At 49.3% G+C, this 24629-nt stretch overlaps 1 protein-coding gene across 1 annotated transcript; it reads right to left on the bottom strand.

Annotated features, from left to right (window-relative positions):
• Window positions 1-6159: 6159 nt before the first annotated feature.
• LOC112124948 (E3 ubiquitin-protein ligase TRIM11-like) lies at window positions 6160-24150 on the bottom strand. Its single transcript, XM_024223405.1, has 12 exons — window positions 23767-24150; window positions 22332-22427; window positions 21235-21453; window positions 19534-19556; window positions 18189-18310; window positions 16673-16812; window positions 15868-15890; window positions 13973-14055; window positions 12078-12185; window positions 10292-10470; window positions 8706-8809; window positions 6160-6280 (listed from the first exon to the last, which is right to left on the bottom strand). The coding sequence occupies exons 1-12, from the start codon at window positions 24148-24150 to the stop codon at window positions 6160-6162; spliced, it is 1602 nt and encodes a 533-aa protein (XP_024079173.1).
• Window positions 24151-24629: the final 479 nt, after the last annotated feature.

Consider the following 24629-nt stretch of genomic DNA (forward strand, 5'->3'; position numbering starts at 1 on the left):
CCTGGGGGCGGGGCTTGCTGCAAGCCCCGCCCCCAGGAATCGGGCCCCGCTCTTGCTAAAGCCGGCCCTGGGTACTGGGGTTACAGAGGTGCAGCCCGGGCCTAGGCAGAGGCAGCTGGTCCAACCCCTCGCCGATGATGAATGCCTTATACACTGCAGTCTGCCCCAGTGAACAGGGGCTAGATGGTGACTGGCAGTAGCCACTTAGGCAAGGTGGGGATAGAGGGTTGGGGGTTCCCCTGGGAGGGGAGACCCAGATCTGTGGGTTACTGCAGTGGGCAGAACCCAGAGACAAAGGGGCACTGCCAGGGGGCAGCACCCCCAGGGAAAGGGGCACCGGGGTCCGGGAGGGACACGGGGCCAGCGGCAGGCGAGACACCGGCCTGCAGAGAGCGCTCCGGGCTGGCAAAAGAGCTAATTCCTGGATGACCAGCAGGAGGCGCCGCACCGGTGAGTCATTGCATTGCTACAGGCGGGTTTGGCTCAGCTTGTTCGAGAGATTTCTATGGGGCGAGACACCAGACATTGGATGGATGGGCCCATTGATTCCAATGAAGCTACGGCCCACGTGGGGGACAGGCTGGCAGTTAGGGACGTGGGGGAAGTTTTTCAGTGCAGGCTCTTGGGGCAAGGAGGGTAAGAGCTGCATGCATGCCTAGATGCGGAATAGGGCGTTTAAATTAATGGAGATATCCTATCTCCTAGAACTGGAAGGGACCTTGAAAGGTCATCGAGTCCAGCCCCCTGCCTTCACTAGCAGGACCAAGTACTGATTTTGCCCCAGATCCCTAAGTGGCCTCCTCAAGGATTGAACTCACAACCCTGGGTTTAGCAGACCAATGCTATCCCTCCCCCCACATCCCTGGCTAACTGCCAGTCTGTCCCCCCACAGACAGAGCCCCGCTCTTCCCGACCCTCCCCCACGTCCCTGACTAACTGCCAGTCTGTCCCCTCAGGTGACGGGCTCCCCCCACATCCTCCCGTGCCGGGCAGCCAGGGCTAGGCGGGGAAGGAAGATGAAACCACCCCTGCTGCGTCCCCTCCAGCCCCACACAGCGTGGGAATGCCCATTTGTACCCCCCCGGGCCGAGCTGAGCTGCGATGACACTGTCCCCACCCAACATGCTATAAAAACTCCACAGCCCACCTGTGCCACAACAACTGTTTTTCTGCATGCCCAGCAGATTAAAAGCTGTACTACATTGATAGTTAAACACACACATACATAATGTAAAAAATAAAACGATAATATAGGTACAAAAATAAAAAATCCTCCTCCTATATTATAGGTAATGGGCAGTAAATGAAAATAAAGTGAGGTATCTTGATTGGGGCAGGGGGTTGCAGTGCAGGAGGGGGTGCGGGAGTCAGGCTCTGGGAGGAAGTTTGGGTGCTGGGTGCGGGCCCTCGGCTGGGGCAGGGGGTTGGGGTGTGGGAAGGGGGGCAGTGCTTACCTCAGGTGGCGCGGCTCCCAAAGCGAGCGGCACACATATCCCTCTGGCAGTGGCTTCTAGGTGGGGGCAGGGGACCTGCCCCCATAGCTCCCATTGGCTGCAGTTCCTGGCCAGTGGAAGCTGCGGAGTCGGCGCTCATAGTGGGGGCAGCGTGCGGAGACACCCGCCGCCCCCAAGGGCCGCAGGGACATGCCGGCTGCTTCCGGGAGCGAAGCAGCGCAGAGGAAGGGAGACAGAGCAGGCAGGGAGTCACCTTAGCCCAGCTGCTGGCACATCTCTGCGCACCCCTTGGGGGAAGGGCGGCAGCGGGTCTGCCCCGTGCAGAGACGTGCCAGCAACCTTCTGCTTCTGGGAAAGGCGTGGGACAACCAGCCATGGCATACAGGCAGCCTGCCTGCCTGAGCCCTGCTGTGCCCCCAGCTGGGACTCGGGGGCAGGTTGTCAGATGAGATTTGTCCTGCATTTTGGGGGCCTGCCTCTCATTGGGGGCCCCGTGCCACCGCACAGTTTGTTTCATGGTAAATGTGCTCCTGACCACACCAAATATTGCTGAAATTTTTAAGGCAAAGAATAAGTACCAGGATGTGTGTGTGGGGTGGGGGGTGTAGAAGCCCTTCTACCAGCCCTGTTGGAGGAGTGCATGGGGGTAGGCTCCTGCTTCCTATGTATGATCCCTGGTCAGTTTGTGTGTTATGCAGCTAAGCTGGCAGCTCTCGCTTTTGCTCTTAGGGCTGTGAAGGATTTGTGCCTCCCTGCCCCTTCCAGAACCTCCCCCTGAGAGTTGTGGATTAGTTATCTCTGTGCGAAATGTCACACGTGGCCACATGCACAACTTGGCAGCTGTGGTAATAGGTGGCAAGATAAACAAGGGGAACAGAAAGAGAACACAAGGTTGGATATTTTTAACCACATCCGAATGCCTACGTGGAGATCTGTGAGTCAGGTTCTTGACAAGGAGTAAAGATGCCAGAGATTTATAGCAGGTTATATTCACCCAGATGCCTCTATCATGTCAATGACAGGTTTTCATACAGAACATTACAGAAGGTGAACACCTTGTCTGGCTTGGACTCAGTGTCACATTCCCAGATTGAGTTATGACCTAGCATGTGCAAAGGGGAAGTTAAAAGATGACTTGATCATGGTCTATCAACACCAACATGGGAAAAGATTTCGGAGAGCAGAAGGCGCTTTCAACTAGTCGCCAAAGGTGGAATATGAGCCGGTGGCTGGAAGTTGAAGGTGGAAATAAGATGCAGGTTTTTATCAGTGAGGGTTGTTAATCACTAGAATAACTTACCGAGGAATGGGGGATTCTCCAGCACTTGAAGTCTTTAAATGAAGATGGAATGTCCTTCTAAAATATATATCCTGGTTCAATCACAGGTTAATGGGATGGATTGAGGACTCACTAGGTGAAATTTTCTGACCTGTGCTTTGCAGAAGATCAGACTAGATGATCCAAACGGTCCCTTCTGGATGTAACATTTATGAATCTTATCATAAATTTCTTAACTCCATTATATGCCCACCTTTATTGAGCTATGTAATTGCTACTCAAACTCTCAACAAAGAAAATTAATAATAGGGAGCACAAAGCTTCATTCCTCTGACAGTTCATGTTGCCTTCCTTCCCCAGACTCCCGGGTCCTGCCGAGAACAACAGCTGTGGTGTGCTCAAAAAGAATCAGATCCGTTCTGATATCTGCAATACCAACTTCAAATGGATTTGTGGGAAGGAAGCTCCCCTGATACAAACAGCAGCATGCCTGATCTACCTTTGTACAATGAAAATCATAGAATCGTGGGACTGGGAGTGACTTCGAGAGGTCATCTAGTCCAGTCCTCTGCACTCATGGCAGGACTAAGTATTACCTAGATCATCCCTGACAGGTGTCTGTCTAACCCGCTTTTAAAAATTTCCAATGACGGGAGTGAAGGAAGCAGAGAGAAGCTCGAAAGCTTGTCTCTCACCAACAGAAGTTGGCTCAGTAAAACAGTGGTTCTCAAGCAGGGGTCTGTGGCCCCCTGGGGCGGCCGAGCAGGTTTCAGGGGTCTGTCAAAATAAACCAGAGAGCAGGACCGGTGTTAGACTCACTGGGGCGTGGGGCTGAAGCCGAAGCCTGAGTAACCTAGCTTTGCGGGGTTCCCTGTGGCATGGAGCCCCAGGCAGTTGCCTGGCTTGCTACCCCCTAACGCTGGCCCTGGCTTTTGATCTACTGGATATGCAGAAAAGTGTTATTGTGGCACAGGTGAGCCGTGGAGTTTTTATAGCATGTGGGGGAGGGGGGCTCAGAAAGAAAAAGGTTGAGAACCTCTGCAATAAAAGACATTGCCTCACCCACCGTCTCTCTAGAAACTAATCCTGCCATTCTGCTTCTTGGTTGGGGGAGGACAAAATTGACTGTGAGAGATCAGCCCTATTTGGCTAGGTCTACACTACAGCGGGGTTCCGACCTAAGATACGCAACTTCAGCTACGTGAATACCGTAGCTGAAGTTGCGTATTTTAGGTCGGCTTACCTGGCGGTGAGGACGGGGGAAAGCCGACCGCTGCCGCGCTGCCGCCGACTCCGCTGCCGCCTCTTGTCGAGGTGGATTTCCGGAGTCGACGGCAGAGCGATCAGGGATCGATTTTACCGCGTCCTCACGAGACGCGGTAAGTCGATCCCCGATAAACCGATTGCTACCCGCCGGATCGGCGGGTAGTGAAGACGTAGCCTTTCTCAGTAGAGGAGGTGGTGATTTGGCAGGCAAAGAGGGCCGTCCCCTACCTCTTTAAGGATGAGGCCCTGTATAGCATGGCAAATGTCCTACAGGGGGAGTCACTGGCTTTGGTGGAACAGTCATATAACACAGGGGTCGGCAACCTACGGCATGTCTAGCGGTCAGAAGGCAGGAACAGCTCCGGTCAGAGCTGGAGTCAGGAACCAGGAGCCAGAGCCGCGGTCAGGATCCCAAGAGCAAGCCAAGAGGCAGGTCCATCACTACACCTAGCAGGGGAGTCCACCTTGTCACACAAACACTTAAATAGGGTCACTGGACCAATCAGGGGCCACGAGGAAAGCTGTAAGTCTGGTCTTCTGAGGTGAGACTTCCTGTCTTCACAGGGTTTGTATGATAAGAAACATGACTTAAACTGGGTCTTTCAATGGGGCCTCGGGGAATTACTGCCATTGCTTTTCAAACTCCCCAAGGCTCCTTTGACAATTCCCGCCCCAAGCAGTGACATCAGTGGGGTTACTCATGTGCGCTTTGCTGGATCAAGGCGTTCCACCCTGGCCCCACTTTGGCGAAGGCAGAATAGTGGTGGGGAGGTAAAAGGTAACGCACTCTTCCCCACCGGGCACCCCATTCTTTGTGCTGCTCCCTAAGAGAACAGGTTTTCTCCTCCATGAGAATATTCTTCTGTAATACCACCCCCACTGCTGTTCAGAGCATAAGAACGGCCACACTGTGTCAAACCAATGGTCCATCTAGCCCAGTGTCCTGTCTTCCGACAGTGGCCAGTACCATCATCGAGTATCCGTCCCCTGTTGTCCACTCCAGCTATCATGGGTTTGCATCCCTGATCATCTTGGCTAATAGCCATTGCTGGTCCTTTCATCTATGAATTTATCTAGTTCTTTTCTGAAGCCCATTACAATTGTGGCCTTCACAACATCCTCTGGCAACAAGTTCCACAGGTTGACTGTATGTTGTGTGAAGAAATACTGCCTTTATGTTGTTATATGCAGGGGTAGGCAACCTTTCAGAAGCAGTGTGCCGAGTCTTCATTTATTTACTTTAATTTAAGGTTTTGCTTGCCGGTAATACATTTTAACGTTTTTTAGAAGGTCTCTCTCTATAAGTCTATATATTATATAACTAAACTATTGTTGTGGAGGGAGGAGACACAATAGACGCATGGCAGTGGCTGCAAATATTCCCAGCGAAACTGAATGTGGTGATGAACCCAGGCTATCCCACTGGAGCGCACTACTCCCTCCACTTTCCAAAGTGCCGGGGGCTGCATGTGTGTGTGAGACAGAGACACACACCGTGTGTATGCGTGAGAGAGAGACAGAGAGAGAGAGACAGAGACACACATCGTGTATGTGTGTGTGTGTGTGTGTGTGTGTGAGAGAGACACACACGTGCATTGCCCCTTTAAGTACGCTGCCCCCACTCTAAGTACGTTGCCTTTTTAAGTAGATCAGCAAGTTGAGACAGCAGCTGCTGCCAGCAAGCTCCCTCTGTCCTGAGCCCTGTCGTGTCCCCCCCGGATCTGTGGAGATGGGGAACAGGAGCGAGAGGCAGGAGTGGGGGAGGGGAACACCCTGACATTAGCACCCCTCTCCCCCCCCGCACAGCAAGCAGGAGGCTCCCGGGAGCAGCTCCAAGGCAGGGGGCAGGAGCAGCACACGGCAGTGGGGGGAGGGACACCCGAACTGCCCGGCAATTGATTGCCTGCTGGGCGGCTGCTGCACAGGGAACTTAGGGGAGCTGATAGGGGGGCTGCTGGTCCACCCTGGCTCCAAGCCCCCACCAGCTCGCTCCAATGGGCTGCTCTTCCTGCAAGCAATGGACAAAGCAGGTGGCCGCCAAACAACGTTATAAGTGAGCATTGCACAACTTTAACCGAACATGTTCTCTAATTGATCAGCAACGAAACAACATTAACTGGGACGACGTTAAATGAGGAGTTCCTGTAGTTATTAAGTAATTTATCTCTTTGCAAATCCATTAGGTTTGCTACAGATCCAGTTCCTCTTTATGTAGCACCTTGAACTGCTGACAGTGTTTTTGTACATAAAGGCGCATTCTCCTCCTTCTCCTATTTGAAACCTGCAAAAAAGTAAGAGCAATGAAGCTACAATCAGTCAGGGATCAGACCGTTCCTTCTCATCTCAGAGGACTCTTGAGCGGATGAAACTGACCCCTGTGTAGGAGGCCATTACAAGCAGAGTGTGAATAATGGATTTTTCAGTTCACTGGCGATTCTAAAAAAACGACAAAAAAAATAGTTCCAGATTGACCTAGAAAATGACATTTTCAAAAATTTTGGAGAATCAAAAAGTTGAAAAAGTTAGTTTTGGGTCAAAATGTTTTGTTTGGCAAAACTGAAACACTTCATTTTGACTTTGATCATTTTAAAATGTTTTTGATTGTTTTTTAAATAAAATTAAAGGAAATTCCAAAACCAAGAAAAAGGTGCGTCAAACAAAAAAAATCGATTTTCAGGATTCTCTCTTTCTTTCTTTTTAACTGAAACAATTTCATGAATCCAACATGAATTCACAAACCATTGCAGCGTAGCTGAATCTGCAATTCGGAAAAAAGTTTCGCCTGAAAAATTTCACTTAGCAGTAATTACAAGACCTATCTTAAGTCTTGTCTGCCACCTCCCTGACGATGGAATTTCTCCTCTGGCATTAACATCTCCCCGGTTAGTTCTACCCTGTGCAGTCAGCACAGAATTTGAGTCCAAGTCCTAGTGAAAATATTCAGTGGCGGCAGGTTTGTAGAAATTTTGGTGGTGCCCAGAACGCCCAGAGCCTGCCCCCCCCAAACTCCGCCCCCCACCTGCCTAAGGCTCTGGGAGGGAGCTTGGTTCGGGGGAGGAAATCTGGGGTGCAGGCCCTGGGCTAGGGCAGGGAATTGGGGTGCAGGAGGGGTGCAGGCTCTGGGAGGGAGTTTGGGTGCAGAAGGGGTGAGAGGTTGGGCTCTGGGAGGGACTTTGGGTGGGGGAGGGGGTCTGGGGTGCAGGAGGGAGTGCAGGCTCTGAGATGGAGTTTGGGTGTAGGCTCTGGGCTGGGGCAAGGGGTGGAGGTGTAGGAGGGGGTGAGGGTGCAGGCTCTGGGATGGAGTTTGGGTGCTGGGTGCAGGCTCTGGGATGGGGCAGGGGCTGGGGGTGCAGGACAGGGTGAGGGGTGCAGACTCTGGGACAGAGTTTGGGTGCAGGAGGGGGTGCAGGGAGGGGGTGCAGGCTCTGGGAGGGAGTTTGGGGTGGGGGGGCAGGCTCTGGGCTGGGGTTGCAGGTTTTTGGAGGGAGTTTGGGGGCAGGAGGGGGTGTGTGGGAAAGGGGTGGGGGTGCAGGCTCTGGGAGGGGCTTGGGGGGTGTGGCGCTTACCTGGAGCTTCTAGGCAGGGCGGGCCAGTGGGCCTCCGTGTGCTGCTAGCCCCAGGCACCGCCCCACAGCTTCCTATTGGCCACAGGGGCGCTTGGGGCAGGACACAGACCCACCCCGCCCAGGGGCCGCAGCCACATGGAGCGAGCGGGGAGGAAGCTGCTCAGCCCCGCTGTGCTGCCAGTGGTGAGTGGGGGCCCCGGGCCGTTTTAAATCGCCTGGGGACGCATGCAGGGGAGTGCCTGGGCGCGGAAGATCGGGCCAAGGGAGAGACCTGGCCTCAGACAGTGCTGGAGCCGGGCCCTGGGCCAGGAATATTCCTGGTGCCCAGGCACCATGGGCCCATAGAACTTGCCGCCCATGAAAATATTGAATTATTACATAAGCAAACTAAGAAGCAGTGATTATTTCCAGTAGATCTGTCTGTATTCAGACTTTTAGTTGTGTGTAACTTCCACTCCACATCTTGGCAGTGTGAATGGGCCAGTCCCCTGCTCCCAGAGCCCTGATTGGCTGGCAGGAAACCCTGCCTTACTCCCAGCTCTTCTCCCATTGGAGAAGGGACTCCCCAGGCTGCTGCTGGGATACAGCAAGAGGAGAGTCTGAGGACAGGTTCTATTTATCAGCCTCAGGTCCATATCTACCCCCCACCCCCACAGTATCAGAGCACCTCACACTCTTTTACGTATTGATCCTCAAAACTCCCCTGCTTTTATCCCAGTTTTGCAGACGGGGCACAGGGAGACTAAGAGACTTGATCAAGGTCATACAGGGAGTCTGTGGCAGAGCAAAGAATTAAGCCCAGGTCTCCTAGTGTCAGGTCAGCGCTGTAACCATTGGGCCATCCTTCCTGCTAAGGGAGCAGCTCTGGTCTCTGTGAGCCTGCACGGCCTTTGAGAATCAGCTGGAGCCCAAGGGGAAGGAAATGCTCTGACTGATGCTGAGGGGCACTTGGATTGTGCATTTGCCAGTGAAGGTGCTGGAGTGATTTCTGGGTGAACTCCTGCCTCCCCAAGGACTGTAGGAGGAGTCTCCATCCGTCCCACAGCAAGGGCTGGAAGTTTAGAACCGACCCACAGACAGGGGAGCCCCCACCTCAGCTGCCTGTGACCCAAGAGAGTGAATAGAAAGAAAATGACTCACAGGTCGTTGAATACTGAGCCATTGGCCCACTTCCAGGGCTGGCCCGGTTCCCTACTGAGGCCGATCCAGGGATCAAGGTAGCCTTTGTGTTGCATCAAGAAATCCTTTTAAAGAATGCAAAGGGGAAATAGACATAACATTGTTTGGCTTTTTTACATTGGTTTAAGCAAGACGCGAGAAGTAATTCTTTCGCTTTACTCCGCGCTGATTAGGCCTCAGCGGGAGTATTGTGTCCAGTTCTGGGCGCCACATTTCAGGAAAGATGTTGGACAAATTGGAGAAAGTCCAGAGAAGAGCAACAAAAATGATGAAAGGTCTAGAAAATATGACCTATGAGGGAAAATTGAAAACATTGGGTTTGTTTAGTCTGGAGAAGAGAAGACTGAGAGGGGACATGAGAACCATTTTCAAGTACATAAAAGGTTGTTACAATGAGGAGGGAGAAAAATTGTTGTTCTTAACCTCTGAGGACAGGACAAGAAGCAATGGGCTTAAATTGCAGCAAGGGAGGTTTAGGTTGGACATTAGGCAAAACTTCCTAACTGTCAGAGTGGTTAAGCATTGAAATAAATTGCCTAGGGAGGTTGTGGAATCTCCATCATTGGGGATGGTTAAGAGCAGGTTGGACAAACACCTGTCAGGGACTAATACTTAGTCCTGCCATGAGTGCAGGGGACTGGACTAGACGACCTCTTGAGGTCCCTTCTAGTCCTATGAGTCTATGACGACAAACCAAACCCCTTGGACTCATCCTTCTCTCCCTACTCAGAGTCACAGGGCCTGATTCTCCCTGATGCTACGACAGATCAGTGTAAAAGGGCCTCAGCATAACACAGAACTCAGACCCTAGAACCGAAAGGGACCATCAGATGATCTAGCCTGACCTCCTGCATCACAAGGACCAGAGGAGTCTACCCAGTGACTCCTGCATCCAGCCCATAACTTCTGGCTGAGCTAGAGTGTGTCATTCAGAAAGTCACCCACACTTGATTTAAAGACTGCAAGTGACGAAGAATCCACGACCTCCCTCTGGAAGCTGCTCCCAGGGGTAATTAACCACTGACAAAATGTTGTGCCTTACTTCCAGGTTGAATTTATCTAATTTCTGCACCTCTGGATCTTCCTCTTCCTTTGCCTGTTAGACTGTTCTAGTATCTGATATTCTCTCCCTGTACAGGTAAGGCCAACACTGAGCCCTTTTGGAAATCCTACCCATATTCCCCCTGGGCTTCAGTTCCCCATCTGTAAAATGGGGATAATAATCTTCTCCTTGTCTGTTTTGCATATTTAGAGTGTAAGATCATCAGCACAGGGACTATCTCTTTCTGTGTGTCTGTGCAGCGCCCGGCACAACGGGGCCCTGATCTCAGCTGGGGCAGGGACTGTCTCTCTGTTTTTGTGCAATCCCTGGCACAACGGGGCCCTGATCTCAGTTGAGGCTCACTGCTACAATTCAAATAAATATAATTTATATTTTGCATTCAGAAATGGGTTCACTCTGTTTTGGGGGGTGCTATCCTTTTCTCCTGGGCTGAGATACTTTAATCGGTACCTACAATCATCTTTTTTTTTTTAAATTTCGTCACCTTTTCCTGCAGGGTGTCAAGCCAAGCCAAAGAGGCACCGTGGGAGGAGCAGAAATGTTGGGTCGAGGTCCAGTTTGCTTCATCCTCAGAGAAAAGGTAACATTTTCCTTGGTACCCAATCCAGTGTTCAGGGCAGCAGGCGGCAGGGCTGTCCGGAGGAGTCACTCTGGCCTTTGACACTGAAAAGTAAAAAGGGGTAAGAGCATCTTTCTCCCACCCCACCTCTGGATCTGCCGGGAATCAGAGGGAAAAACCCTTCAGACACAGGCTCCAGAACGTCTGGTGGCTGCTGCAAGGGACTAAAAGCATCAGCAATAAAACAGGGTGAGATTTATAGAGAGAAATGATCCCCAAATCAAAGTCAAGCTCCTACTTTGAAATCAGGTCGTGTGATAGAACCCTCTGGACTGTACAGCGAAAATGCCCATTTACCAGATTTATTCACGGACACAAGCTCTGGGTGTTACCTTCAGGGTGGGGGTATGGAACAGCTTTCCCATTTAGAGCAGGACTTTCAAAACTGCTCAGTGCTGGGCTAATGCTGCTCCCATGGAAGTCAACAGTAATTCTATCCCCCTTCCCCCCAATGTATTGCTGTGACCTGCATGGCACAGTCAAATTCTGTAACAATCATTAAATAATAATAAAAATACCTAGTTCTTATATATCTCTTTTAAACCATCGATCTCAAAGTGCCTTACAGAAGTGGTCAGTATCATTATCCCCATTTTACAGATGGGGAAACTGAGGAACAGATAGGAGAGGTGACTTGACCAAGATCACCCAGCAGGCCAGTGGCAGAGCCAGCACTCTATTCACTAGACCACACTGCCTCCCTGTAGCCACTCAGCTTTCATCTTTTTAAAAATATCACTGTCAGCCTTCATGGTACCAAAGTGAGCCTTCCAAATGTGACCCAAGTGTAATCAATGCAGCAACATCTGCCTGAGTTTATAGAGAGCCTGAGCCAGTAGAGCTGAGAGGGGAAAAGCTGCCACAACATTGCCTGAGTCTGCAGAGAGCCTGAGCCAATTGCTCTGAGAGGTGTCAATTCATCTCATTGCAGTGTTCACTCTAAACCCTCATGATGACATATTTAATACCGGCATTAACTAGTTAACTGTTTTGTCATTTCAGCAGACAGAATGAGAATGGTGTGGGAATGAAACCCCTGGGGCTCTTGATTAGAGAACTGCTGCAGGGGAGGAAATGCAGAGGGAAGAAAGGAGTAGAGAAATAATAACAAGGAAGCGGAAGCGAAACAGAGAAACGAGGATGGGAGAGGAAGAGCAACAAAGAGCAGGAATAGCAGCGTCCCAAAGAAGAGCAAGTTCCCCCACTCAGCGATGCTGAATGTGACAGTAAGTGACTGAATGATGAGAATAATCAAGAGCTTAGTTAGCATAAAAAGGCCAGATTCCCCCTTGGGCTCTGTTCAAACCTACCACTGAGTTTGACATCCCTGCTTTAAAATGCGTGCAGTGCCTACAATCAATCAGCAGGTGTCACTGTTGTCTTGCTACAAACATAAGATGCAAGAGGAGGACTTCATAGAGGCGGTACAGACTGGATCAGACCAGGGGTCTATATATTGCACTACCTGTGCATGTTTAACCCTCTGAGGCTCTGTTCTGGCTGGACTGGCAATAGAAGGAGCAGGAGGCCCCGCAGCAAGGCTGTGGCATTGTAACTGCAGCTGGTGTGCGTGAAACCAGAGAGGACAGGGCACGTCATTAGGACAGTTCTAGGTCGGAATGGAACACACAGAGCTGGGTTACACACTCACCTGACCCGCCAATCACTGCGATAAGGAGAACCGCAAGTACTGTAGCTACGACAGCAGCTACGATTTTCCATGCACCACGTCTCCTCACCTTGGAGTCAAACCAGTGACCTATAAAAGAACAAGCCATTAATACTATCACTGGGCTGCTCTACAGGTAAAGGTGGGTTACTGGGCATAGGAACATAGGACTTGTCAGACTGGATCAGACCATTGGGTCCATCTCGCCTGCTGTCCTGTCTCTGACCACGGCCGACACCAGCTGCTTCAGAGGAAAGGGCAAGAACCTGCGGTAGGAGATATGAGACAATGTGCCCCCAGGGACAATTCCCTCCTGACCCCATTAGTTAGAGGCTGCCTTTATCCCTGAAGCAGAAGACATGGACAAACCAGCCTAGTAAAGTTAAGACGCCACCACCATGAAGCTTGACCCATTTCTAGAAGTCACCCTGCTTTGAAATCGGGACAGTCTCTCGTCTCCCCTCGCAGAGGCAGAGTTCTGACCATTCCCCACCCACTTCTACCTTCTGTAGGACGTCACTGTGGGCTCAGGAGTCTTTAACCCACTCTGGATTTTCATGAGTGCCACAGGCAGGCATGACCCTCCTCCCAGATCTTCAGGGAGTGGATCTGGGATGGGAAGGTTGCAGAGCCTGTAAGAGGACTGTGGTCCAATGTCAGAGGAGATGGGGTCTGGGAGAGAGATTTTCAAAAGTCTGGATAATCCAGGTAACTGTTTGGGCTGGAAGTTCCAAAGTGCCTAAGGGAGTTAGGGGCACAAATCCCCTTTGAAAATCTCACCCTTGAGTTTGTGGATGCTTGTGAGAGCTGATCTCTGAGCTAACAGACGTTCTGCCATCCCTTGTGGTGCTGAGAGACCCCTTGTGATCAGTGGCCGCAGCTGCAGTAGTGAGTGACTTTGGAAAGCACACAATGGGTGCTGTCTGAGGGACAGAGCGATGCTACGTGAGCAGGAGGTGAGCTACAAAAACCCTGGCGATATAAAGTGCCTTGGACAGTTGAACTCTGCTAACAGGAAAGAGATTCAGGCCACACCAGAAGCTGGATTTCTAGCAGACTGCCATGCTGATATAACAACCTGGAAGTGTGTGTTGCGTTCCCCTCGAGCAGCTGGTCCACATAGAGGATAACAGCCTACAACTGCTAAACACCTACAGAATTACTGCTGTAGCTAAGGTATTTGCAACCTATACTGTGATGCTAAAGGTGCCAGGTTCTTAAACCTTCTTGCCATGGGATTAGGCACATGGCCCTGGACTGTGTGGGCTGAGGGCTTCCCTGGTTGCAAACACAGGGGCTAGCAAGCCTGGGTGTGCTGGAAGCAGGAAACTTGGAGAAGTGAGAGTGACCCTGGGAGGAAGCAGAGAGACAGAGCTCTCTGGGCACAGAGCTCGCTGGAGGGGCAGACATGGGGATTTCTGAGCAAGGAGAAGGCCTGCTGCTGTTTGTTGCTACAGTGTTTGGGGAGATGGGACTGTGTGAGCCTTCTTTGTAAATAGACAAGATTAATTATCTCTAGCTTTTATCTAGTGCTGTACAAAGGAGGTCACGATCATTATATGATTTTCTAGATGGGGAAACTGAGGAACAGAGTTTTGAAGTGACTTGTCCAAGGTCACTGGCAGGCCACTATAGGGTGATCAGACGTTCCGATTTTATTGGGACTGTCCCAATATTAGGGGCTTTGTTTTCTATAAGACCCTGTTACCATTCACGCCCCATCCCTTTTGTTCAGCCTGAAGGAAGGTGCTTGGCAAATCCACTGTCTTTAATGAGGTCTGTGATTGTCTTTGGATCAAAGACTCACTTGATGGGAGCCATTAGCAGCTTTCAGCACAACAATTTAGTACCAAAATACCCCGAAGATCACCCTTTACCTATGTCTCCCTCTGGCTCAACGTTTATGAAGTCAGTTAAATTATTCTGTCTGTCAGTAGGGATAGCTTCTTGCTTCTGACAGCTGTAGAGAAAAAATATATAGATACATTCCAGTTATTTGTTATTGTGTGAGAGCTCGTTGAGAATTCCAATTTTGACAATAAAGTGTGTGTGTGTGTGTGTGTGTGTGTGTGTGTGTGGGCGGGGGTGAACTGATGAAATTTTTGTTGTTTTCCCCCAATTTTTGATTAAATTTAGAGCTGGTCAAAATATTTTAAAGTCTTGATGAAAACTTTGCTTGGAATGTTGACCCTCCCCCCCCCCACACACACAATTTTTACCACAGTTTTTTAACCAGCTCTATATTCTGTTTCATTCTGTCAACACAAAGTATGTGGGATGCTGAAAAACTGTTCACTCCAAAAGGTTAAGGCCAGTTGTGTGTCCAGCAAGACTCAGCAATGCAGAGAAGGGACATAAGTAGAATTGGTCAAAAGTTTTCCTACTGAACAATTGGAAAATGCTGATTCAACAAAATCAAAATGTTTCACACAACTCTGTTGATTCTGCCAAAATTTTCTATGGGAATGACTGACATTTTGCCTTTTGTTTACATTATAATATATTGCAGAATCACAGAAGTGTCAGGCTGGAAGGAATTTCAAGAGGTCACGTAGTCCATCCCCATGCAATGAGGCAGGACCAAGTAAACCTAGGCCATCCCTGATAGGCATTTGTCCAACCTGGTCTTAAACACCTCCAGTGATGGGGATTCCACATCCTCCCTTGGAAGCCTGTTCCAGAGCTTCACTCCCCTTAGAGTGAGAAAAGAATTCATATGATGTTATATCCATGATAGAGTCTAAAAAAAATGTTCTGACCTTACTGAAATGTTTCTTTTCAATAAGGTTGTTTTAATATTTCCAAAATGAAATATCTCAGACATTTTCTTTCACAGTAAATTTTTAAATTTCGACTTTTCATTCCAATTTGGAACAAAGACAAATTTTGAAATCTCAGAATTCTCCATGGTTTGGAAATTCCATATTTCAACTGGCTTTAGACCTACGTTACTGAGCTAGAATAATGGTGCTTCTCCACTCTGAAAAGTGATGCTGTAAAATTGGTCCTTTCTCACTCAAAAAAAGTCTGTTCCTGGGATGTACCAGAGTCAGAGCTGTTCACTTCAATGGCTAGAATAAATTTGTATTGCATCATACTCCTGCTAGCCCTACAGAATACAGTTCCACTAATGGACATGGAATGTGAATACTGATTATTATTATTCAGCTGTCTCTTTTGTGATGTATAGAGGTAAACAAGAAAGACAAAACTGGAACTCAAGCTATGTAGAAGACTGTTTGTTTGAGTCTATAGTTGTGGCTGTTTAATACATTCTTCCTATTTAAGAAGGACTGTGAGTCTATGCATCATGGCACAGAAGTATTGTTTAAGAGTAGGAGGGAGTATACAAGTAACAGGAAAATGTGTGTGGTGGGATGGGACTTCCTAGCAGGATGATGAGGAATATTTTAAATTATGGAATCATCTCGCCAAGTGAAGGGATCGGAGCCCCAATGCAGAAATCCAACTGGACAAATCCCCAGAGAACAGACTGTAGGGAATGAACTTGAATTATCCAGGCTTGGTACAGGAAGGATGGATGAGCTATGATTTATATAGGAATTAGAGTTTGGAAGACTCTATGGATTGATCCTCTTAGCCACTGTGTGCTGGAGCAGGCCTATCTTCAATCAATTCCTAACCCCTCTTTCCAACATAGGGCTCACCCACTGCTCACTGGTGTCAATGGAAAGACTCACACTGACGTCAGTGAGCATTGGACCCACCCTGTAGTGAAGTGTGAGTGTGATGGAGAGAAGAAGACACTTACCTGTCTGAGGTACATTCGCCATCCTAGAAGGAAAAGAAAACAAGTCACCCCATGGAGGTCCTTGTGATCTGCATCTCTGTTCACAGGTCGATTGTTACAAGAAATTATACATGGTTTGGTACCTTTGGTCAGGAATTTTTCATCGACATATTTCAATTTCAGTGAAAATTATTGATTTTCTCTTGGGAAAATCAAAATGAAATATTTAGTTTTGGGTTGATTTGACCCAAATTGAAACCTTCCGTTTGGTGAACTGAATCAAAACATTTTGTTTCAAGTCAGTTTGACATTAAACTGCATCTGCCTAACATGCTCCGATGCCTCATGGCACATTCTCCCCTATGGGCCAGGCACATGGCTGGACTACATCTCCCATGATGCACAGCATTACCATCTCTGACTGAGGTGCATCATGAGATGTAGTCCAAAAAGGAGACCAGGCCCATAAGGGAGAATGGGGGCGTGAAGCACCCAAACTATGTGGAACAAATGTGGAACTATCAAACAGAAATACTGACTTTCACTCAGCCCTACCGCAAACATTTCATTGACATATTTAGATTCCACATGTAGTACCTTATCACCCTCCACAGAGAATCGATATACACTAGTAACATCCCTAGTGGACTCAAAGGGCCAGATCCTCAACTGGTGTAGACCACAGAAGCTTCACTGACTTCAATCCATTTGTCTTCAATTGAGTTACGCCCATTTACACCTACTGCGGATCTGCTCTAGACTTTCTGACAACCACTAACGCCCATTCCTGGCACCTGGCTCCCCGAACGGCCACAGAATACAATACCTCATAGTCCAGCAGGCAAACAGAAGTGTCCTCTTGTTTAGGGTTGTCCGGCACCTCCTCCGTTGGGTCTTCACCACTCACTTGTCTCTGAACCTCAGACGAGACGTTTTCAAGAGGACCCAATTCTGGAGCCAATTCCACTGGGAATAAGACAGACTGAGAATCACAACCATCGTTTGTGCACCATTTAACAGTGAGCTTTTTGGAGCAGGGCCTGTCATTGACACAAAGGGTCCCTGACCTGCTTGGCCTCCAGGCACCAACAGAATCTAAATGTTAAATAATCAATAAGGAAGAGTTCCAACTCAGTTCATTGCTGTGGTAGAATATTGTTACTATCGGCTCCCGAGGGTCAGTTACGCTGTTCCTGTGTTTGGGGGCAAACAGGGGACTGAGCATTAAGCTGTCTTTGCACTCCCCGTATTTTGGGTTTACGCAGGGGCTGCCCACTGTAGGATTAGATCAGGATATAAAGGGTTACAATAGCTCGGCTAAAGCAAATACATGCTTTGCAGTTTGTGTGAAATTCAGGGCCTGTTAGCAGTGGTGGGGAGGCCTTGAAAGAATGTGGCTTAGTTGGAAAAATTGAACTGAAAGGTAACTGATAAGATGTGGGAGGAGCAGTGGCAGTTTTGGGGCCTATGGAAAAATCTCCCCCCACCACAGCCCTGGGCTGGAGAAGCTCTCACTCCCTGCCATGGCCCCAGGGCTTTTCCAGTTTTGGTGCTGCCGTGGGGGAGCCAGGGAAGAGGCGGAGTGGGGGTGGAACAGGGGCAGAGCAGTGGGGGAAGGGGCAGAATGGGGATGGGGCCATGGGTGGAACAGGGGCCGGGCTGTGGAGAAGGGGTGGAATGGGATGGGGCCATGGGCGGGGCTGCAGTGGGGGGGCCAGGGCCTCGGGCGGGGGAAGAGGCGGAGTGGGGGTGGAACAGGGGCAGAGCAGTAGGGAAGGGGCTGTATGGGGACGGGGCTGTGGAGAAGGGGTGGAATGGGGTGGGGCCATGGGCGGGGCTGCAGGCGGAAGGGGCGGAACAGGGGCGGGGCTGTGGAGAAGGGGTGGAGCTATGGGCGGGGCTGCAGGCAGAAGGGGCAGAACAGGGGAGGGGCTCCAGGCTCAGAGCTCCAGCCAGGGCCGAGAGTTTGGCCACGGTCCCAGCCGAGGCTGAGAGCTTGACCCTGGCTGGGGCCATGGGGCCATGGGGCGGGGGAGGCTGAGAGCAGCGAGCGGGTGTGGGAGTGGGGGCGTGGCCTCAGCTGGAAGTGGCGGGGCCTCGGTTGGAAGAGGCGGGGCAGGGGCGAGCCTCCCCAAGGGAAAGCTTCACCTGCTGTCTGTGCACCCAATTAAAGGCGCCTTTAAGCTTTACACCAGGACTGGAGTGTGACTGGGAATCAAACCCTCAAGTGATCACTACTGGGAACCACACTAGCAAATATTTTAAAATTCAAAGGCCCACCAGGAATACTTACCTTTTATTAATTATTAATAGTAGTAGTAACATTACCGTTACAACTTTACCTCTGAAATTCTTCAGCAGATCACGTAGAACTTTCCGGCTTTCCGAGAGAGCCTGCACTCTGCTCGCCAGCTCAGTCAAAGAATCAACAGGCGCCTCCTCTTCACCTTTCACCTGCTCACACCTAACGCAGACAGAACGAGGTTCCTGTCAGAATGCTCCATCCTAATTGCTCAATCCACTCAGCGGGAAGCTAGAACCGGGGCGAGCACAAGCTCTGAGCATGCTGGCCCGGTACGTTATTTAGTACGTATAACAATGTAAACTTGGGAGTTAAAAGGAGCTAATATGGAACATGATTAGGGCCCTACCAAATTCACCATCCATTTTGGTCATTGTCACGGTCATAGGATTTTAAAAATCGTAAATGTCATGATTTCAGCTATTTAAATCTGAAATGTCTCTGTATTGTAATTGGAGGGGTCCTGACCCAAAAAGGAGTTGTGGGGGAGGGGGGGTCTCAAGGTTATTTGGGAGGGAGGGCAGGTTGTGGTACTGCTATCCTTACTTCTGCGCTGCTGCTGGTGGCGGCGCTGCCTTCAGAGCTGGACAGCTGGAGGGTGGTGGCTGCTGGCTGAGTGCCCAGCTCTGAAGGCAGCACTGCCACCAGCAACAGCGCAGAAGTAAGGATGGCCTGGTATGGTATTGCCACCCTTACTTCTGTGCTGCTGCCTGCAGAGCTGGGTCCTCAGTCAGCAGCCGCCATCTCCAGCCACCCAGCTCTGAAGGCAGCAGTGCAAAAGTAAGGGTGGCAATACCACGACCCCCCAAAATAACCTTGTGACCCCCCCTGCAACTCCCTTTTGGGTCAGGACCCCCAATTAGAGAAATGCTGGTCTACCCCATGAAATCTGTACGGTATAGGGTAAAAGCACACAAAACACCAGACTTCACGGGGGGGGAGATCAGATTTCACAGTCTGTGATGCGTTTTTCATGGCTGTGAATTTGGAAGGGCCCTAAACATGAGGAGTTCTCACCTCGGGCCCCCTTGCTCAGCCCCCGCCTGGGCCTCCTGGCCTCAGGTCAGGGCCACTAGATGCTCAAGATGATCTTTACTGAGCAGACTGTTCACCCCGGTTGTCCCATATCATAAGACTAGTATTCAACCCCACAATAAGCAGCATCTTCATTCCTAGGATTCGTGCTTCAGAGGACAAGCCAGAGGGCTAGATGGGCCCTTGGTCTGATCTGCTCTGGTAATTCCTACATTCCTGTGATGCTTTCCCTGTTCCATCCTCTTAGCCACGAGGAGGATGAGGTGGGAGGGGCATTATACATTCCCAGCTGGGCTTTGCACCCTTTCCCCAATGTGATGAAGCATGAGGCTGACTAAGGAGACACATACCTGCTTAAGGTGCTGTCAATATCCTAGAAAGGGAAAAGGAAACAAAAAGAAACTCAGTTCATCGGCCACAAACCTGAAATCCCTCCTAGGCAGAGGACTCACTTTGCCTTAAATTTTGGTTCCTATAGGAAATTGGGCATGTTTGAAAACTTCATGCGTGGCTCTGTTCTCGTCCCAGCTCTGCCAGAGCCCTGTTGGGTGATCCTGGGCAAGTCACTTCCTCTCCCTGTGCCTCAGTTTCCCCATATGTAAAATAGGGATATAGGGATAGTGATCCTGACCTTCCTTCAGAAAGTGCTGTGACATCTACTGATGGAAAACTCTAGATAAGAGCCAGGTGTTATTATTAAGTATTATTATTACTGTTTATGTCAGAGCTAGTTGAATTTTTTTAGGTTTTGACCTTTAGATGAAATGGGAAATTTTTGCAGGATTTCCCCCTCCTATTTGACCAACCATGCAGTAGGTGAGAAATAAATTTTTGACATTTTGAATTTAAATATTAAAAAAACAAAATCAAGAAAAAAATTATGATGCCACTCCTTCCCCCCCCCACTTTTTAAATTCAACCATCTCTACCATTTATCTAAACTGTCTGCCTCCATCTGTCCGCCTATGGCAGGGCTGTCAAATATCTGGTCTGCTTGATATAGTAATGGGGCCTGCATGGCATATGCAGATACTGCAGACTCTCAGCCTTGATTAGGGGAAAAAAAGTACGTTTACAGCCTTTGTGGATGCTAAAAAACTTTCTAAAGGTGATAAAAGGGTGACCAGTGGAGTGAGGTCTACAGGGAGTCTGAAACAATAGCTCTGAGGGGAAAGAACTCCCTTCTTTAGTCTCACTGGTTGTTGACCCTGAAGCCTAACGATTACAATTTGATGTCAGCATTAACTATTTCCTTGCCGATCATTTTAACAGATGAGATAGAGAAGGGGGCCAGAGAAGCTCAGAGAGAACTGAAAATTATGACAGCAGGAAGTGTGAATGCGGGATGGAATCAAAACATCTTGTGTGTGAGACTGTTGGATAGAATCAGACTAGCTCTGTGTGTGTGTGTGTGTGTGTGAGTCACAATTTGGTGCAATATATAAATATCCAGTGAAAGTTTTATACTTCATTTAATCCCATGACACCTGAGCACCTCAGACACATGCTTGTTCTGTATATAATACACAAAGAGCCAAATTAAAATACAGTGTAAACAGCTGTGCTGCACTGAAATCAAAGATCTACACGCTTTAGGCAATTCTATTGGTCTGAACAGTTCTTCTGTGCACGTTTGTTCCCTCAACAATTCCCTGCAGCTGCACATGATCTTTACTAGTTACACTATAAGTTCTTCAGGGCAGGGACTGTCTCTCGCTGTGTGTCTGTGCAGCGCCCGGCACAACGGGGCCCTGATCTCAGCTGGGGCATGGACTGTCTCTCCCTGTGTGTCTGTGCAGCGCCCGGCACAACAGGGCCCTGATCTCAGCTGGGGCAGGGACTGTCTCTCGCCATGTGTCTGTGCAGTGCCTGGCACACTGGGGCCCTAATATTGACTGAGACCCAGATTTTTACAGGTGTTCAGGCATTGCTAGGCTCAGCGCTGCAACACCCAATTGCTTTAGGAGCCTAAGTCTCTTTTTCAAAAGTGATTTAAGCACTTATGAGCCTAAATCCCATGGACTGTTGGAAATTTTTTTGACGGGTCTTACCTTGAGGAGTTCAACCCCCGGCTGCTGGCACTTCTGATTTATCTCAGCTATGCAGTTATCGAGACGTAATAGCCCCTTAATATTTTTATTCCTCGTCTTCCCAAGGTCCTGTATTGTGCCTTCCAGGCGGTTACGCACGAGTTGCTCTTCCTGCTTCAAAACCTGGTGCACTTGCTTGAATTCAGACGCAATCTCCTGCTTCTGGCGTTCCAGCTGTTTCTGTCATAAACAGATATAAACGGGGCTGTGACATAAAGTGTAACAGGATTCCCAAGTCCCCCTCCCCAGTAGCAACTGCATTTCAGCTCTGAGCGACTGACCCCTGTTAAGACAGGGCAGAACTCTGGGGGGCAGATCCTCAGCGGGGTACATCGGCATAGCCCTATGGCCCTTACACATCAAACTGGAACCAGTCTCACTTGGAGGTGTCTCAATACAGTTTTCAGCATAAGGTGCCTACCTGTGAGATTCTTCTAGGGAGCCTAGATCCAAAGGAGAGGGAATTCGAAAAGCACTGAACAATTAGGTCCCCATCTTCCACTAAAGGTATTTGTCAAAGATTTTACCGATACTCTGGCTCCAAATCACCAGTCCCAAGATTTTCAAAAGTAGGAACTTAAAATTAGGCTACTAAGTCGATATTTAGTCAAGTTGCTGGGAACTGTAATTTACATTCCACGGGAAATTCTGACATTTCCAAAGAAATCCCATTCTGAATGGGAAGGAAAGGCCGAAATTTCAAAATTTCCCATGAAATAAACATTATGAAAAAAACTGCGTTTTGACAGTGTCGGTTGAAGCGTTTTGTTTTGACAGCGGGGGGAGCCTGGACTGGTTTGTGGGATTATTTTGTTTGCCTTTTTTATTTTGCACAAAACCAGAAGGGAGCTGCGGAAGCCGCCTTCCTAAGACATACAGCCAGAGTGTGCGCCCCACACTGACTCCACAGCCACTCCTCCAGCCAGGGAAGGACATCTTGGATGAGAGATATGCCCCCACCTCCACCCCCAGGGAGTGCTCTAGAGGTACATCCTATGACAGGGACTATTCTTAACACTGGCGACTATTAATGATCAGTATGAAGAGTGGACGCTTACCAGTAGAATTTGACATTTCCCTTCTTCAGCAGCTGCCCGTCTCCCTCGCTCGTCTCTCACACGCTGAACACGAGCCCGATGACTCAGAAGTTGCTTCTGCAACAATCCCAAAGAAATTACTTCAGCTTTAAAAGTGACCTTAAAAATACCCGTCGGGACCTGTCGGGGGTGTGTGCATTAGAAATATATGGGGGGGAGGGGGCTTCCTGTGATGGGGTGTTCATTTCACACTTGCCTTGAAGGGGTTAATGGAGGCTCAGAAAGGGGCCAATTAACTAGACAGGCTCAGGTGAGGGGAATCAGGTGGTTTAAGGAATCCCCTGACTGAATAATGGGGGATCCCGGCTGAGGAGGAAGGAGCTGGGCTGGGTTTATAAAGACAGGAAGATGACAGAGAGGCAGCTGCAGAGAAGGAGTCTGCAGTCACTTCCTGCGAGAAGGGAGGGCTGGAGGGACGCCATTTTAGATTTTAGGGTGTTTCTCCTGGCCGTGGAGAGGAGCAAGTGACTGGGGGGCCTCCTGGTTGGGAAGGGGAGGGGCGGGGGGAGAGGAGCGAGCATGGGGACCGGTGCCAGAAACAAAGGAGTGTCCAGTTTGAAGGAGATGGGGAAAGAGTAAGCAGTAAAACCAGTCCAAAAAATTCATCCACTTTTTGGGGGAGGGGAGGCTTTTTAGAGGAAATTGGGTTTTTTTGCAGGAAATTATTTTTCTTTTAAATTTTCTCTTTTTTTTTTTAAATGAAAAATCAAACTGAAATTCTTGTGGTCGTTTGAAAATCAGAAACAAAAACATGTTTAAGTTTAAACTTTTTTGAAAACTGAGATGTTCTCATTGAAGAACACACACTTTTGTTTGTTTGTTTTTTAAAGAATTTTTTCCCAAAATCTCCCAGGAAGGAGATTTTTTTTCAAACAACTGTGGTTAGGAAGAACAAGGACTAAGGCGAGAGAGGGGGAAAAATAGAGCAGAAAAACTCAGAGGTGGAAATAAGGCAATAAAATAATAAAAAATATAGGACTAAAGCATACAGAGAATAGGCCTGTAGAAAGAATTAAAAGGGACCCAGAGGGGTAAAGACTCTCTCTCTCTAGGCCTTCTACAAGTCCTCAACCCTGGAAATCTTTATCAAACAAAACACCTCGCCTGGTCCTCCCCACCTCTCCACCTTCAACAGCAGCAGCTGGGACAGGAGTTTTGGAATTTCTGGTCACCCTAGTCCCAGGGAAGGGAGAACCCTGTGGGAAGAGGCAGATAAAATAACCCTGATTGGGTCCAACCCCCTGCTTCACACAGTCACATAAACCTGTGAAAAATGGAAATCCAGTAGCATTTTGTACCCACTTTTCTTCAGTGTAAATGACCGAGCAAAGTGCAACAGGGGAGTTGTGTCCAAATCAATCTATCCCCGTCTCTGATTTTTACCCAAATGTCCTACCTTACACTCCTCTGCAGCCGCCCCAATGGGAATGACTGTGTGAGCTCTGTGTTCTCGAGACTCTTTGCAAACCATGCAGATAAGGGTCCGGTCCTGCTTGCAGAAGAACTTCAAAACTTCTTGATGTTTCTTGCATTCTCCTTGTAGATCTCTCGCTATGTCCGCCACCGCCTCCAGATGCTTGTTAGGCCTCAGCTGCCCCTCGGGGAGAGGTTTCCTGCATTGGGGGCACACTCCTGTGCCCGACGCCCCCCAGCAGTCGGTGATACAGGCTTGGCAGTAATTGTGCCCACAGTCTAGAATCACTGGGTCTTTAAAGGACTCCAGGCAGATGGGACAAACCAGCTCATCCCGGAGCTCGTTCACAGGGTACATGCCTGACATGGCTGCTGTGAAAAAGAAAAAAATTACTTTCACTTTCCTCTTCAATGTTTGTCGAGACTTGGAGCTGGCCTCCGCCCTTCCTGTAGCTTTTAGTGCAGTTGGTTAGTTCCTAATCTGTTGCAACGGGGGGTGGGGGGGTGGGGGGGGTGGCATAGCAGAGAACTGCATAGGGTTGTCACCTCTGAGGGACAAAAAATGGGGAGATCCGGGATGATCCTGCCCTCATGCAACAGGACAGCTGGCAGTGTGTGCTGAGCACCTGTACAGATTTCCCAGGACAGCTACCTCCAAAAAGGATAAATGGAAAACCTGGCCTGGTGGCAACCCAGCAATAACAGAGCCCAGAGAAGCATGTCCCCCCCCCCCCCCCCCCCCCCCCCCAAGTCACTGTCCCAAGTCCAAGACCCCACGGATAAAACATGTTGTATTGTGTTCCCTGCTGTAGCAAAGTGATTCAAAACAAGAATTAGACATGGTGT

The sequence above is a fragment of the Terrapene carolina genome, unplaced genomic scaffold (genome assembly GCF_002925995.2).
Source record: "Terrapene carolina triunguis isolate 2854851 unplaced genomic scaffold, T_m_triunguis-2.0 Scaffold26721, whole genome shotgun sequence".
NCBI classification, from domain to species: domain Eukaryota; kingdom Metazoa; phylum Chordata; order Testudines; family Emydidae; genus Terrapene; species Terrapene triunguis.

Bases quoted from the DNA above. Each gene is read 5' to 3' on its own strand.
- LOC112124948 (XM_024223405.1), bottom strand. From the start codon at position 24,150: ATGTCAGGCATGTACCCTGTGAACGAGCTCCGGGATGAGCTGGTTTGT. The intron at 21,454-22,331 runs GTAAGCGTCCAC...TGTTTATGACAG, and splicing joins GGAAATGTCAAATTCTACTG to AAACAGCTGGAACGCCAGAA. The intron at 19,557-21,234 runs GTAAGACCCGTC...TTCCCTTTCTAG, and splicing joins CGGGGGTTGAACTCCTCAAG to GATATTGACAGCACCTTAAG.